This window comes from Ranitomeya imitator, chromosome 3 (assembly GCF_032444005.1).
Source record: "Ranitomeya imitator isolate aRanImi1 chromosome 3, aRanImi1.pri, whole genome shotgun sequence".
NCBI classification, from domain to species: domain Eukaryota; kingdom Metazoa; phylum Chordata; class Amphibia; order Anura; family Dendrobatidae; genus Ranitomeya; species Ranitomeya imitator.
This window is the reverse complement of record NC_091284.1, coordinates 819,522,485-819,540,555: the sequence shown is the minus strand read 5'-3', so window position 1 is coordinate 819,540,555 and position 18,071 is coordinate 819,522,485. Positions and strand designations below refer to the sequence as shown.

General features: G+C 41.1%; 1 protein-coding gene across 1 annotated transcript in view; it reads right to left on the bottom strand.

Annotated features, from left to right (window-relative positions):
• The window catches only part of GDPD4 (glycerophosphodiester phosphodiesterase domain containing 4), a 94,616-nt gene that overhangs the window by 12,508 nt on the left and 64,037 nt on the right, over positions 1–18,071 (bottom strand). The window contains exons 10-14 of the mRNA XM_069759368.1: positions 15,302–15,452; positions 13,148–13,369; positions 11,543–11,700; positions 4,328–4,475; positions 4,142–4,224 (exon numbers count right to left, since the gene is read on the bottom strand). Of these exons, the coding sequence (XP_069615469.1) occupies positions 4,142–4,224; positions 4,328–4,475; positions 11,543–11,700; positions 13,148–13,369; positions 15,302–15,452 (762 nt within the window). The remainder of the gene's footprint in view (positions 1–4,141; positions 4,225–4,327; positions 4,476–11,542; positions 11,701–13,147; positions 13,370–15,301; positions 15,453–18,071) is intronic.

The following is an 18,071-nucleotide window of genomic DNA, read 5'->3' as shown; positions in this document are numbered from 1 at the left end:
GGGAAACCAGTATTACCCCTCCATTACACTACACCACCAGGGAAACCAGTATTACCCCTCCATTACACTACACCACCAGGGAAACCAGTATTACCCCTCCATTACACTAGACCACCAGGGAAACCAGTATTACCCCTCCATTACACTAGACCACCAGGGAAACCAGTATTACCCCCCCCCCATTACACTACACCACCAGGGAAACCAGTATTACCCCTCCATTACACTACACCACCAGGGAAACCAGTATTACCCCTCCATTACCCCGCCCCCCCCCCATTACACTACACCACCAGGGAAACCAGTATTACCCCTCCATTACACTAGACCACCAGGGAAACCAGTATTACCCCCCCCCCCATTACACTACACCACCAGGGAAACCAGTATTACCCCTCCATTACACTACACCACCAGGGAAACCAGTATTACCCCTCCATTACCCCGCCCCCCCCCCATTACACTAGACCACCAGGGAAACCAGTATTACCCCTCCATTACACTAGACCACCAGGGAAACCAGTATTACCCCCCCCCCATTACACTACACCACCAGGGAAACCAGTATTACCCCTCCATTACACTACACCACCAGGGAAACCAGTATTACCCCTCCATTACACTAGACCACCAGGGAAACCAGTATTACCCCTCCATTACACTAGACCACCAGGGAAACCAGTATTACCCCCCCCCCCCATTACACTACACCACCAGGGAAACCAGTATTACCCCTCCATTACACTACACCACCAGGGAAACCAGTATTACCCCTCCATTACCCCCCCCCCCCCCCATTACACTACACCACCAGGGAAACCAGTATTACCCCTCCATTACACTAGACCACCAGGGAAACCAGTATTACCCCTCCATTACACTAGACCACCAGGGAAACCAGTATTACCCCTCCATTACACTAGACCACCAGGGAAACCAGTATTACCCCTCCATTACACTACACCACCAGGGAAACCAGTATTACCCCTCCATTACACTACACCACCAGGGAAACCAGTATTACCCATCCATTACACTACACCACCAGGGAAACCAGTATTACCCCTCCATTACACTAGACCACCAGGGAAACCAGTATTACCCCCCCCCCATTACAGTACACCACCAGGGAAACCAGTATTACCCATCCATTACACTACACCACCAGGGAAACCAGTATTACCCATCCATTACACTACACCACCAGGGAAACCAGTATTACCCCTCCATTACACTAGACCACCAGGGAAACCAGTATTACCCCCCCCCATTACACTACACCACCAGGGAAACCAGTATTACCCCTCCATTACACTACACCACCAGGGAAACCAGTATTACCCCTCCATTAGACTAGACCACCAGGGAAACCAGTATTACCCCCCCCCCCCCCATTACACTACACCACCAGGGAAACCAGTATTACCCCCCCCCCCCCCCCCATTACACTACACCACCAGGGAAACCAGTATTACCCCTCCATTACACTACATCACCAGGGAAACAGTATTACCCCCCCCCCCCATTACACTAGACCACCAGGGAAACCAGTATTACCCCCCCCCCCCCCCCATTACACTACACCACCAGGGAAACCAGTATTACCCCCCCCCCCATTACACTACACCACCAGGGAAACCAGTATTACCCCTCCATTACACTACATCACCAGGGAAACAGTATTACCCCCCCCCCCCCCCCCATTACACTACACCACCAGGGAAACCAGTATTACCCCTCCATTACACTACACCACCAGGGAAACAGTATTACCCCTCCATTACACTACACCACCAGGGAAACCAGTATTACCCCTCCATTACACTACACCACCAGGGAAACCAGTATTACCCCTCCATTACACTAGACCACCAGGGAAACCAGTATTACCCCCCCCCCCCCATTACACTATACCACCAGGGAAACCAGTATTACCCCTCCATTACACTACATCACCAGGGAAACAGTATTACCCCTCCATTACACTACACCACCAGGGAAACAGTATTACCCCTCCATTACACTACACCACCAGGGAAACCAGTATTACCCCTCCATTACACTACACCACCAGGGAAACCAGTATTACCCCTCCATTACACTAGACCACCAGGGAAACCAGTATTACCCCCCCCCCCCCCATTACACTATACCACCAGGGAAACCAGTATTACCCCTCCATTACACTACATCACCAGGGAAACAGTATTACCCCTCCATTACACTACACCACCAGGGAAACTTGTGCTACTCCTCCACCTTTATAGACCACCAGTTAAAACCAGTATTACCCCTTCACTACCCTAGACCACCAGGGAAAAATATTACTACGCTTTCCACAACCTTAAACCACCTGGGAAACAATTATTACCTGTTCACTACACTAGACCTCCAGGAAAATCATTATGATATTGCTACCGCTGCATAAGACCCCCAGTAAAACAAATATTATCTTTCCCCTACTCTAGACTAAGGCGGCTTTCACACATCAGGTTTTTGTTTCAGGCTAAATCCGGCTCTCGGGAGAAAAACCAGAACCGGAAAAAATAAAAACCGGATCCGTTTTTCCCCCATTGACTTGTATTAGCGCCGGATTGCCCAGCGTTCCTTCCGGTTTGATGCCGGATCCGGCGTACACTCGATTCCGGCGTCTGGAAAAAACGTCTACTGTAACGTTTTTTATCTCCAGCGAAAAAGCCTGAAGCGCCGAATCCGGCGCTTCCAGCTGTTTGCTAGAATGGAAGCGTATGGGAGCCGGAAGGTGGCGGATGCAGAAAATGGCAGATCCGGCGGCCTTATCCGGTTTTTTGAACTGAGCATGCTCCAATTTTTTTTTATCCAATAATTTAGATAGGCTAGCCGGATCAATCAAAAAAACCGGATCTGTCGCATCAGTTTTTCACAATCTGCACCAGATCCAGTTTTTCCAACATTCGCCGGATTTAGCCTGAAACAAAAAACCTGATTTCCCCTTTACTACTCTAGACCCAGCATTAACCCTCCAGTACCCAAGGAGGCATACCCTGGGGGTCAATGCCATGTCATCAGTGGCTACAGACCACCAGAGAAGTCGACATTAATCCTTACACTATCCTAGACCACCAATGATATCTGCAATTACCCTTTTCCCAACGTAGACCACCAGGGCATATTACCAAGAAGACCTCCGGGGCATATTACCAAGAAGACCACCAGGGCATATTACCAAGAAGACCACCGGGGCATATTACCAAAAGACCACCGGGGCATATTACCAAGAAGACCACCGGGGCATATTACCAAAAGACCACTGGGGCATATTACCAAGAAGACCACTGGGGCATATTACCAAGAAGACCACCGGGGAATATTACCAAGAAGACCACCAGGGCATACTACCAAGAAGACCACCGGGGCATATTACCAAGAAGACCACCGGGGCATATTACCAAGAAGACCACCGGGGCATATTACCAAGAAGACCTCCGGGGCATATTACCAAGAAGACCACCAGGGCATATTACCAAGAAGACCACCGGGGCATATTACCAAAAGACCACCGGGGCATATTACCAAGAAGACCACCGGGGCATATTACCAAAAGACCACTGGGGCATATTACCAAGAAGACCACTGGGGCATATTACCAAGAAGACCACTGGGGCATATTACCAAGAAGACCACCGGGGAATATTACCAAGAAGACCACCAGGGCATACTACCAAGAAGACCACCGGGGCATATTACCAAGAAGACCACCGGGGCATATTACCAAGAAGACCACTGGGGCATATTACCAAGAAGACCACTGGGGCATATTACCAAGAAGACCACTGGGGCATATTACCAAGAAGACCACTGGGGCATATTACCAAGAAGACCACTGGGGCATATTACGAAGAAGACCATCGGGGCATATTACCAAGAAGACCACTGGGGCATATTACCAAGAAGACCACCGGGGCATATTACCAAGAAGACCACCGGGGCATATTACCATGAATTCCTAGATGCTATTCAGCTAATCCTTGTACGATTCAACAATCTATATCTAATGGGTTTTTTAGAGGGTCACTAACTGCCCCTATGTATCGGAGCAGAGGTTTGGAGATGATATTTTAATTGGAAGCATGAAAACAAGTATCAGACGAGTCGGACTCACCAGTGCAGCACAAAGATGAGCGTTATCAGCAAGGCAGAAACTACGTCAGTGAGAATCCACATCAGATGGTACTGATCCGGGGTCTGGGAGACAAGAAAGGAGGAGATGACGGGGGCCGGTGAGTCCGAGAGCCTCAGACATACAGGAGCAAAAACTGTATATATAATAACGGAAACTATAAAATACCAAGAGAAACATCGGCTCCTGCATCTTCTTCAGTGCGTGTACAGAATTAGTGGTGACAGAATAAGCTCCAGAGCACCAAGCCAAGGAGAACAGCCACGGCTCGCTGATCACATACAGGTTAGTGGTTATATTGGAGGCGGCGTATTCACTAAAAGAAATACAAGAATCAATATTGCTTTATTTATATTGATCATTATTATAGGGGCAGTATTATAGTAGTAATATTCCTGTACATAGGAGCAGTATTATAGTAATTATATTACTGTACATAGGAGCAGTATTATAGTAGTTATATTCTTGTACATAGGAGCAGTATTATAGTAGTTATATTCTTGTACATAGGGGCAGTATTATAGTAGTTATATTCTTGTACATAGGGGCAGTATTATAGTAGTTATATTCTTGTACATAGGGGCAGTATTATAGTAGTTATATTCTTGTACATGGGAGCAGTATTATAGTAGTTATATTCTTGTACATAGGGGCAGTATTATAGTAATTATATTACTGTACATAGGAGCAGTATTATAGTAGTTATATTCTTGTACATAGGGGCAGTATTATAGTAGTTATATTCTTGTACATAGGGGGTAGTATTATAGTAGTTATATTCTTGTACATAGCAGTATTATAGTAGTTATATTCTTGTACATAGGGGCAGTATTATAGCAGTTATATTCTTGTACATAGGAGCAGTATTATAGTAGTTATATTCTTGTACATAGGGGCAGTATTATAGTAGTTATATTATTGTACATAGGAGCAGTATTATAGTAGTTATATTCTTGTACATAGGGGCAGTATTATAGTAGTTATATTATTGTACATAGGGGCAGTATTATAGTAGTTATATTCTTGTACATAGGGGCACTATTATAGCAGTTATATTCCTGTACATAAGGAGCAGTATTATAGTAGTTGTATTCTTGCACATAGGGAGCAGTATTATAGTAGTTATATTCTTGTACATAGGAGCAGTATTATAGTAATTATATTACTGTACATAGCGGCAGTATTATAGTAGTTATATTCTTGTACATAGGGGCAGTATTATAGTAGTTATATTCTTGTACATAGGGGCAGTATTATAGTAGTTATATTCTTGTACATGGGAGCAGTATTATAGTAGTTATATTCTTGTACATAGGGGCAGTATTATAGTAATTATATTACTGTACATAGGAGCAGTATTATAGTAGTTATATTCTTGTACATAGGGGCAGTATTATAGTAATTATATTACTGTACATAGGAGCAGTATTATAGTAGTTATATTCTTGTACATAGGGGCAGTATTATAGTAGTTATATTATTGTACATAGGAGCAGTATTATAGTAGTTATATTCTTGTACATAGGGGCAGTATTATAGTAGTTATATTATTGTACATAGGGGCAGTATTATAGTAGTTATATTCTTGTACATAGGGGCACTATTATAGTAGTTATATTCTTGTACATAGGGGCAGTATTATAGTAATTACACTACACCACCAGGGAAACCAGTATTACCCCCCCCCCCCCATTACACTACACCACCAGGGAAACCAGTATTACCCCTCCATTACACTACATCACCAGGGAAACAGTATTACCCCCCCCCCCCATTACACTACACCACCAGGGAAACCAGTATTACCCCTCCATTACACTACATCACAATATAACTACTATAATACTGCCCCTATGTACAAGAATATAACTACTATAATACTGCAACTATGTACAAGAATATAACTACTATAATACTGCCGCTATGTACAGTAATATAATTACTATAATACTGCTCCTATTCTTGTACATAGGAGCAGTATTATAGTAGATATAATTTTGTACATAGGGGGCAGTATTATAGTAGCAGTATTATAGTAGTTATATTCTTGTACATAGCAGTATTATAGTAGTTATATGCTTGCACATAGTGGTAGTGTTATAGTAGTTATATTCTTGTACATAGGGGCAGTATTATAGTAGTTATATTCTTGTACATAGTTGCAGTATTATAGTAGTTATATTCTTGTACATAGGGGCAGTATTATAGTAGTTATATTCTTGTACATAGGAGCAGTATTATAGTAGATATAATTTTGTACATAGGGGGCAGTATTATAGTAGCAGTATTATAGTAGTTATATTCTTGTACATAGCAGTATTATAGTAGTTGTATTCTTGCACATAGGGGCAGTATTATAGTAGTTATATTCTTGTACATAGGAGCAGTATTATAGTAGTTATATTCTTGTACATAGGGGCAGTATTATAGTAATTATATTACTGTACATAGCGGCAGTATTATAGTAGTTATATTCTTATACATAGGGGCAGTATTATAGTAGTTATATTCTTGTACATGGGAGCAGTATTATAGTAGTTATATTCTTGTACATAGGGGCAGTATTATAGTAATTATATTACTGTACATAGGAGCAGTATTATAGTAGTTATATTCTTGTACATAGGGGCAGTATTATAGTAGTTCTATTCTTGTACATAGGAGCAGTATTATAGTAGTTATATTCTTGTACATAGGGGGTAGTATTATAGTAGTTATATTCCTGTACATAGCAGTATTATAGTAGTTATATTCTTGTACATAGGGGCAGTATTATAGCAGTTATATTCTTGTACATAAGAGCAGTATTATAGTAGTTATATTCTTGTACATAGGGGCAGTATTATAGTAGTTATATTATTGTACATAGGAGCAGTATTATAGTAGTTATATTCTTGTACATAGGGGCAGTATTATAGTAGTTATATTATTGTACATAGGGGCAGTATTATAGTAGTTATATTCTTGTACATAGGGGCAGTATTATAGTAGTTATATTCTTGTACATAGCAGTATTATAGTAGTTATATTCTTGTACATAGGGGCAGTATTATAGTAGTTATATTATTGTACATAGGAGCAGTATTATAGTAGATATAATTTTGTACATAGGGGGTAGTATTATAGTAGTTATATTCTTGTACATAGCAGTATTATAGTAGTTATATTCTTGTACATAGGGGCAGTATTATAGTAGTTATATTCTAGTACATAGGGGCAGTATTATAGTAGTTATATTCTTGTACATAGGGGCACTATTATAGCAGTTATATTCTTGTACATAAGGAGCAGTATTATAGTAGTTGTATTCTTGCACATAGGGAACAGTATTATAGTAGTTATATTCTTGTACATAGGAGCAGTATTATAGTAGTTATATTCTTGTACATAGGGGCAGTATTATAGTAATTATATTACTGTACATAGCGGCAGTATTATAGTAGTTATATTCTTGTACATAGGGGCAGTATTATAGTAGTTATATTCTTGTACATAGGGGCAGTATTATAGTAGTTATATTCTTGTACATGGGAGCAGTATTATAGTAGTTATATTCTTGTACATAGGGGCAGTATTATAGTAATTATATTACTGTACATAGGAGCAGTAATATAGTAGTTATATTCTTGTACATAGGGGCAGTATTATAGTAATTATATTACTGTACATAGGAGCAGTATTATAGTAGTTATATTCTTGTACATAGGGGCAGTATTATAGTAGTTCTATTCTTGTACATAGGAGCAGTATTATAGTAGTTATATTCTTGTACATAGGGGGTAGTATTATAGTAGTTATATTCTTGTACATAGCAGTATTATAGTAGTTATATTCTTGTACATAGGGGCAGTATTATAGCAGTTATATTCTTGTACATAGGAGCAGTATTATAGTAGTTATATTCTTGTACATAGGGGCAGTATTATAGTAGTTATATTATTGTACATACGAGCAGTATTATAGTAGTTATATTCTTGTACATAGGAGCAGTATTATAGTAGTTATATTCTTGTATATAGGAGCAGTATTATAGTAGTTATATGCTTGCACATAGTGGTAGTGTTATAGTAGTTATATTCTTGTACATAGGGGCAGTATTATAGTAGTTATATTCTTGTACATAGTTGCAGTATTATAGTAGTTATATTCTTGTACATAGGGGCAGTATTATAGTAGTTATATTCTTGTACATAGGAGCAGTATTATAGTAGATATAATTTTGTACATAGGGGGCAGTATTATAGTAGCAGTATTATAGTAGTTATATTCTTGTACATAGCAGTATTATAGTAGTTGTATTCTTGCACATAGGGGCAGTATTATAGTAGTTATATTCTTGTACATAGGAGCAGTATTATAGTAGTTATATTCTTGTACATAGGGGCAGTATTATAGTAGTTGCATTCTTGCACATAGGGTCAGTATTATAGTAGTTATATTCTTGTACATAGGAGCAGTATTATAGTAGTTATATTCTTGTACATAGGGGCAGTATTATAGTAGTTGTATTCTTGTACATAGGAGCAGTATTATGGTAGTTATATTCTTGTTTCTCGTACATAGAGGCAGTATTATAGCCGTTACATTTTTACATTCTTCATATATTTTTGCACTCATGGATACTTTCATTACCTATTATATTACAGTACATGTTTGCTATAAGAATGTTCCCTGTGGAGCTGATATTGCTCCTTATTGTGACTTTTTAATCGCAGGGTGATGTGACAGTAACACAGTGGGGTAATCCGTGTTGCCTTTCTCTGCTCGTGTCATTGGAGGTCTCGGGAGCCAGGTGCACGTGGGCGATTATTACTGTCAAGGAGCCGTTATACACAGCGGGGGGCCGTGTACTGGGGCTGTATGGCCGTGTGGATAATCAGCATTATCATTGTGTCGCTGCCAGCAAACAAACCGGCTGAAAATAGATTTCTGCATAAACACGGCCGGCGTTATATAATCCTGAGCTAATGTCAGACTTGTGTTCTGCACTTCTGAGCGTCATGTTAACACTGCGGCGCTGTTACTATAAAGTATAACATGCAATGTTTTTACCGGTTATTATATATTAAAGGGACGGGGTCAGGAAGGTCAGAGAAGCTCATTTACTATACACAGATTCTGGTTGCTAGGTTACAGTGACAACCTTATATGCAAGTCTATGGTTGTTAGGCAATGTACCCCTGGCAACCAAACTGTGAGATCGCGGCAGGTCTATCGGATCGGTGGAAGTAGCGCCATCGCTGCAGGAGCCAGGGTTGTCACCAGGAGAACAGTGAGGATGTGAAATAACCAAGGACGAGGCAGGGAAATAGTCAACAAAAGGGGCAAAACCGGTGATTATCAATAGGTATCTGACCGTAAGGAACAAGGCCGAGGTCAGGATCAAAGTATCAGGCAAGACATGGTGGCAGGACGCGTCCCCATGAAGTAGGCCGCTAGGCCCAACGTCAACCCCAGGTGCTGGTTGTCTTAGCAACCTGATGCCACCCTGGATCCAAACCAGCCCGGCCGTAGTCACAGCAAAGGAGGCCGAAGCATCTGGTCACCTAGCAACCCGACAATGTTTTGGGCAGGGGCCATGGACGTCCGTTGGGTAACAATTAGGCCAGTACAGGTGTCAGCCCCTCGATGTAACTTAGACAGTTCCCATTCAGGGACCGTTCCAGGGTTATGTAGAGCGTTTTGGTGACAAAGTCCCAGTGGGTTCCTCTTCGCTTTCGATTTTTCCTTCACGTTTTACAAACACTACAGATTTTTACATTTTTTTGATCAATGTATGAAGGCTTGTTGTTTGGGGTACAAGCAGTAGATATTATTGGTACCCTTATAGGGTCCACATGAAACAGCAATTCTGCCATGATTTTTTTTTCCTTTCGATTCACAAATCACAATATTTTATTAATTTGTCACTAATTCCAAATCTCTCTCTCTCTATATATATTTTTTTGCCAGGAGAGACTATATAAAGAGTAAGAGTACGGAGTAAGGGTTAACCCTGAAGAAGGAGACAGCAGTCTCAGAAACGCGTCGGTTGATTGACCCTCACAGCGTTCCGTACTCACTCCCGGGCTTCGGTAACGGTCACGTGACTGCACACGTCACGCAGGTCCTGTGTCTCACCCGGACTTACCGCTCTCGCACCGCGCGGCGTCTGGTGTTCCGGGGCCCCGTTCCAGCCCGGAGGCTTGTTACAGGTGGCTGCTACCGGCCGGAGCAGCCACTAGTTCGGACTCTACAGCGGCGCTCTGCACCTGGAGCTCCTTGAAAATACAGCGGCAGCACGGTAGTCTTCTCATCCATCACGGACTTCTCACTCATCACGGACTTGCCATTGGAGGTAGGTAGGTTTTAATTTTACCTATCCACCACGGGCGCAAATAAGGACTTTTCTGGTGTATATACTGAGAAACTACGCTCTATTCCACTATCCATTTGGGTTATTCCACTTTTTGGTTGTAAACATTTTATTGGCTATTATCAAGCGCGTACCTTTTTGCACTTAGGTGCATCATTTTATTGTGTTATTTATTTATTTACCAACCAAGTGTGGAGGTTGGTTTGGTACTGCAGCAAGGATCGATAGCCCTCTCTTCTCCTTACATTTTGCGCCACCATTTATATTTATCTTTATATATTTTTTTTTATTCAGTTTATTATTTTAATTTTGTTCTGGGAAAAGAGGGTGATGTAAACTTTTCTATTTTTTAAATATATTTTTTATTTATTTTTTGATATTTTTCTAAGGGAATTGAATCTGTAAACTTGATTGCGAGTAAAATATACTACTATATTGTACAAGCTGTGATGTATAGGTGTACAAACATCAGAAGTCTCCCAGCCCCATGACAATGCCATCGGCAATCATACTCAGGGGGCCAATAGGCATCAGAAGGGGCATCGCTCCCTATATCTAACCTCTTAAAAGTTTTTTTTTGCATTTCATGATTGACAACTGCATCTAAAGAGCTAAACTTGGGTGCCAGCTGCATAACGCAGCCAGCACTGTATCTGCCAGCACTGTGGGCCTCGGCACTTGCCTGAACACTTCCCATTTACTGACATCAAGCAGACACTTTGAGAATAGAACAGAATTAATGGCCCCTTTTCTGCTCACAACTTTTTTGTGAAGACTTAGGACAGACTTGTTGCTAGGGATGTGCTGCTTGACAACCTCATATAAAAGACTGGTTGCTAGGCAGTTTATCATTGGCTTCCAGATTGACAATCGGACCAAGATTAACATTGTGCTGACAGCAGAGAGGAGGACAAACTTTCTGGAGTGCTGTCATTCCATTATCTAATCAGTGCATCCTAACAATGGAGATCCCCTTTAAGAATAGAGTAATAAGGCAGAAGTTATAAAGAGCGGTCTGTAGCAACCACCTGATGTCTCGCTGGGACATCTCGCTGTACGGAAGGTTCAACTTCACGATGTGATGGCTGACAAGGTCTTCGACATTCGCTTTGAAGCCCAATGTCTGCTGAAAACCAGGGTGCACGGACTGTACGAAGTGTCTCATGTCGTTCGCCAGCCATAAAACCTAAAAAAAAATGATAATCAGGACATGGTACAGGTCAGAGGTGATCCGGGCACTTTGACAGACATCAAGGAGTACACATATACTAAACTGTCTACCATAGGATCGGGCTGTGGGGCCAGATGGTGGCCAATGAGGACGCAGTCCCGCTTTTGGACTCTTCCCATTGTATCGACCCCGCTTACGTCTGTCAAAATACAGTCATGGCCAAAAGTGTTGGCACTCTTGAAACTGTTCACGACATAATTAAGTATTTCTCCTTGAAAATTATAGCAATTACACATTTTGTGTTACACGTTTATTTCCTTTGCGTGTATTGGAAAAACACAAAAATAGCAAAGAAAAAAGGCAAATTGGACATAATTTCACACAAAACCCCAAAATTGTTGGCTACTTTCCAAAATTATGGTTAATCAACTTTGTTTCGAGCATGTGATGCTTGTTCAAACTCACCTATGGCAAGTAACAGTTGTGGGCAACATGAAAATCACACCTGAAACCAGATAAAAAGGGGAGAAGGCGATGCAATCTTTGCATTGTGCGTCAGTGTGTGACGCACTAAGCATGGAGAACAGGAAGAGAAGAAGAAGAGAACTATCTAAGGACTTAAGAACCAAAATTGTTGAAAAATATTCACAATCTCAAGTGTAAGAAGCTTGTGGAAGCGATTGAGTGAAGTTATTTATTCCAAAGGGTGCCAACAAATATTAACCTGAGGGTGCCAACAATTGTGTGTGGCCCATTTTTGGGGTTTTGTATGAAATTATGTCCAATTTGCCTTTTTTCTTTGTTTTTTTTGTGTGGTTCCAACACACAAAGGAAATAAACCTGTGTATAACAAAACATGTGTAACTGCAATAATTTTCTGGGAAAAATATTTCATTTTTGGGAAAAATTTCAAGGGTGCCAACATGGAGAGCTTGTCATAAACCCGACACATGATTATTCTGATATTATAATCCACCAACAAGTACTAAAACGTGACACCCAGGCTGCCACAACAAAAGCACTGGGATAAAATCAACAAAAACTAAACTTGAAAAAAATTACCAAAATTATTAAAAAACAAACATATAATTGTCTGTTTTGGGGGGAGGATTTTATGCCAATGAACAACTCTTATGTTATTTTTTTTGTGCTATTGTATAAAATCTACTAAGCTTCAATAAATCTTGCAGGAATTTACTTCTCCTCCTGCAGTACCACTTTTCACCACCATAAGTTACTAGTACTTTCCATAGATTCCAATACAACAGCGCCCTCATACTTAAACTAATGGTAAAAATTGAGTATAACTTTAGAAAAAGTAAATAAACAGCAGGGACATCATTTTATTCAATGAGAAAAGCTCTATAACATTTGTATTTTACAGCATAATTGCCACTATCCCTTTAAGCTGATATATTAGTACTCTATGATACAATATAGAATCATTTTGACATCTATGTACCAGTTTTGGATCGATAGCAGCTTCACTGATGACTTCCAATGTCCGGTTAATCCAAGTTTCTCGATAGGGATGATCCTGCGGAGGGCGATAGAGGTCAAAGATAACCGTCTTATTGGCACGGTCGGCGAGTTTTAGGAAATCTACCAGTTTGTAAATGGTCTGGTTCCTGGCTGTCTGCTGGTCTTCATTAGACAAGGATCCCATATAGGAAAATGGTGGTTTCTGGGGATTAAGAAGGTGAGTATTAAAGGAAACTCACTACTCCAAGGTAACTTTAAATAAAATATTACTATCTCGCAATAAAGTACCATTATATTAAACAGTGCATAAAAGGAAAAATAGAAAATCTCCATTATGAACTCCTGATATGTCACCATGATGGGTCAGGACAAAGACCAGTGGAATTCTCCTTTAAATTACAATCATTGTGATTAAAAGCCCACGTAAAGTTCATAGAAGTTAATGTAGAAAGCCGAGCATGCTCAGCCACCTCCCCAATCACAGCAGCGTGCAACGGAGCTCTGTTCTCAATATTATATCCATAAACTTATATCCTGCTGATCTATATATATAATCGTCTAAGGGGCACTTCCGTCTATTTGTCTGTCACGGAAAGTCGCTGATTGGCAGCGGCTAGCGGCCGCAACCAATTAGCGACGGGCACAGACCAGCCGCGAAATGGCCGCTCCCTACTCCCCTGCAGTCAGTGCCCCCTCCATAACCCCCAGTCAGCGACCACCACCCACATAGTGTTTTAGAAGTCCGTTAAACCGACTGCGTTACACCGCGGCATAATGCGGTGACTGCGAGACCGCTAAGTCATCTGGGTAATTTCGCAATGCATCACTGGGAACGGAAGATGGCGGCAGCCTCGCCGCTCACGTGCATCGGTGGACGCCGGAGGGTGAGTATATAACTATTTTTTATTTTAATTCTTTTTTTTAACAGAGATATGGTGCCCACACTGCTGTGTACTACATGGTCTGTGTTAAATACTGCGTGACTGATATATACTACGTGGGCTGTGTTATATACTGTGTGGGCTGTGCTATTTACTGCGTGGGCTGTGTTATATACTACGTGGCTGCTATATACTACATGGCTGCTATATACTACATGGCTGCTATATACTACGTGGCTGTGCTATATACTATGTGGCTGCTACATACTATGTGGCTGCTATATACTACGTGGCTGTGCTATACTACGTAGCTGCTATATACTACGTGGCTGCTATATACTATGTGGCTATGCTATATACTATGTGACTGCTATATACTATGTGACTGCTATATACTACGTGGCTGTGCTATATACTACGTGGCTGCTATATACAATGTGGCTATGCTATATACTACATGGCTATGCTATATACTAAATTACTGTGCTATATACTACGTGGCTGTGCTGTATACTACACACTACATGACTGTGCTATATACTACGTGGCTGTGCTATAGCCTGCACCCTGAACCCCCGACATCCAGCTCCCCGAACCCCCGACATCCTGCGACCAATCAGCGACAGACACAGTCCAGCCGCGAATTGACGCGGGATTTAAACCACACTTCGCTGGTTGGTCGAGCCCGGCTGGCCGCGACCAATCAGCGATATTGGCACGGGATTTAAACACCGCTTCAGTGATTGGCCGCGGCCGTCCGTGCGCGACCAATCAGCGATATTGGCGCGGTATTTAAACACCGCTTTGGTCATTGGTTGTGCTAGACCGGCCGCGACCAATCAGCGACAGACGCAGTCCGGCCGCGAATTGGCGCCAGATTTGAACCGCGCTTCGCTGATCGGCCAGCCGGACGCGACCAATGAGCGATATTGGCGCGGAATTTAACCCCCACTCACAGCGCGACATACATACATACATACATATTCTAGAATACCCGATGCGTTAGAATCGGGCCACCATCTAGTATCACATAAAAGTCTGAGATGGAAATTCCCTCTTACATTTCCCACCCTCTGAAGACTATGAGATGACTCTGCTCAATCTGTCCTAGTCTATACAACAAAGCTGAAATTGAGTTGCAGAAAAAAAAGAAACATCAGCAAAATTTTCAACAACACCTTGAATCATAATTTATCATATTACCCTTTAAATGAGCCTGGCACTGCTGTATGTACACAGGACATTGCCATTACCTGTATGAACCACTTCCCAGCATTTAGATTCTCCAGCATATCCCAAGGTAAGAAGGCAGCATTGATTTTAGTCAAGTTGGGAAACACAACGTCCACATTTGTTGTTCTCTTTAAAGTGCTGTCGTGCATTAGGAAAGGAACGCCGTCGGAACTGGAAGGTAAGAACGTTACACTGCTTAGCCGTAACTATGGGATTAGTCGCCGACCATATGCACTGAGCAACGGACGAAAGCTACAAGGGCAGCACAGAACCGACCAATTATACAGTGACCATGACGGACTTGTTATGATCTTGAATTAGGAATGTGGCGTAAATCAGCTCAGTGCCCGAATCTACATCCAGACCTTAGTAAGGACATTGTGATGGTGTGATATGCTATGTGGGTATCATTTTTGTGTATATTTCTATTTTACTTATTTTCATGGTGTTCTCTTGTAGAAGGAGTTATTTGCTAATTGATGAATGGCTGTTGCTGCCATCTGATATCAGCCCCCACAGTACAGTACTGTTTGCTAATATGCTAATGACATATTGAACTAGCTTGTTGAAACAATGAGCCCCTGAGACCTTCCCCCCTGACCTGTGAATGAGGAGGGGGACTTGTAAATATCAGGGAGGTGAGACACAGATGGAATGTGTGGAATGATGATGTGTTCACAGCATCTCAGAGAGAAAGACGAGTATATGGACAATGCTATCCTCTGTCTGCTGGATTGTTGGACTTTTATCCTGTTACTGAACTGCATTCGTGTTCTGGACTATTTTATCCTTTGTGTGGTGGATCGTATAAGGACCTTTCATACTTTTAAAGGTCTTGGAATTGTTTACTATACTCTAGCTCTGTTGATTGTGTGGTACCAGAGAAGGACCCCGTGACAACATATTCCTGCAATCATACTGCCTATGTACAAGAATAATAATAATAATAATCTTTATTTTTATATAGCGCTAACATATTCCGCAGCGCTTCACAGTTTGCACACATTATCACAATACTAATAGAATAATACTACTATGATGCTGCCCCTATGTACAAGAATATAATTACTATAATATTGCTCCTATGTGCAAGAATATAACTACTATAATACTGCCCCTATGTACAAGAGTATAACTACTATAATACTGCTAGTTAGACCTTCTTCAGACTAGGATTGAAAAAACAAAACAAAAAATGAGATCAAAACAATATATACATATACGCCTAAAATTTGATAGAAATATTCATCTCTGTATATACAAAGGCCCAAGGATTTCTCACCCGCTTACTGGTACTGACATACCCATACGGGGCTTTTTTACTTGTGATTCTCAATATGTCGTCTATGCAATAAAGTGTCCTTGTGGCCAAATATATGTGGGTGAAACCACACAGGCGGTGAAAGATCGTATCTCTCAACATAAATCAGACATACGGTGCGGGAAGACTTACCTCCCCGTTCCTAACCATTTCCATCAAGCAGGCCACACAATAGCTCAACTTAGATTCCTAGTACTGGAACAGATTTTTCCGAATAGACGAGGTGGTAACCGAGTCAAACGACTCAAGTTAAGGGAAGCATTTTGGATTCATTACTTGCAGAGTATGGAACCCAAGGGGTTAAATAGAGAGTATGACATTATGAGCATCTAAATATTTGCTTCTAATATATGTTTTCTTTTTTACAGTTTACACAATTACACAACTGATCATCTCATCAGTAGGGTATGGAGATCTACTAACTTTTACCTTATACTTTCATGTTCATTTTATTTTTATTTTTATTTTTTATTTTTTATCTCGATTTTCTATTTTTTATCTTTATTTCTTATTTTTTCATTTTTTCATTTTTTGTATTACATCTTGTCATCTCCCATTTCATTTTTATTCTTATTTCTTTTCCCCTTCTCTTGTCTTATATTATTTACACTTTTACCTTCTTCCTTTAACGTTACTCTGGTTTTCCTTTCTACTAGCATTGTGTTTTATCTCGTATGTTGTTACTTATTTACTTATTTTTGTCTTCTTATTCTAGCTATGGATTTCTGTGTTCATTCCTGTTTAGGACCTGCGCTTGTCTTCACAGTTTCCACTATGAGACATCTCCTTGCGCGTCACCGTATGGCTCCACCCACCTACATGCGTCCGGCGCACTTGCTTATGCTCTTTGGGAGGGACGGTGTTTGCGCTCCATCTGTGCGTTCCACGTTATTACAGGCACCAAGCGTGACATGCGCAGATTAGATCATCGGACTTTTGCACCTATCCACGTCACTTCCGCTGTTTTAGGCGCGCAGATCATTGTTTTTTCGGCACTCCTCCATTGGCCACTATATTTAAGCCTCTTTCACTTGCCTCTGTACAGCGCTATTATCTACAGGAAGTTTTTCCTTTTCCCTTGCGCTGACTACTCTATAGTCCTTCCACGCTGCAGCAATCCGGTAAGCACTTATATAGCTCCTTCTTAATGCACACTTCTGATCCTTCAGGATGTTTTTTCTTTTCTTTTTGTGCGGCTTTTATGATGTTATGCCGTTTTGGAAATGAGACTTCTTACCCTTTTGAGCTCATGCCATAATTTTTGTACTCACATTTTTTACCTACAATTTTTCTCTTTTCTTTTTTATTTTTTATTTTTTCTTATTTTTTTCTCCATAGAACCCTGCCACATTTTTGGCTTTTTGCTTTTTGATTTTTATCTCCATGGAACTAGAGATACCTTATATTGCTTAATTTTGGGATTTGTTTAAATACTGTTCACACTACAGGTGTAATGTTGTATCTTCTAT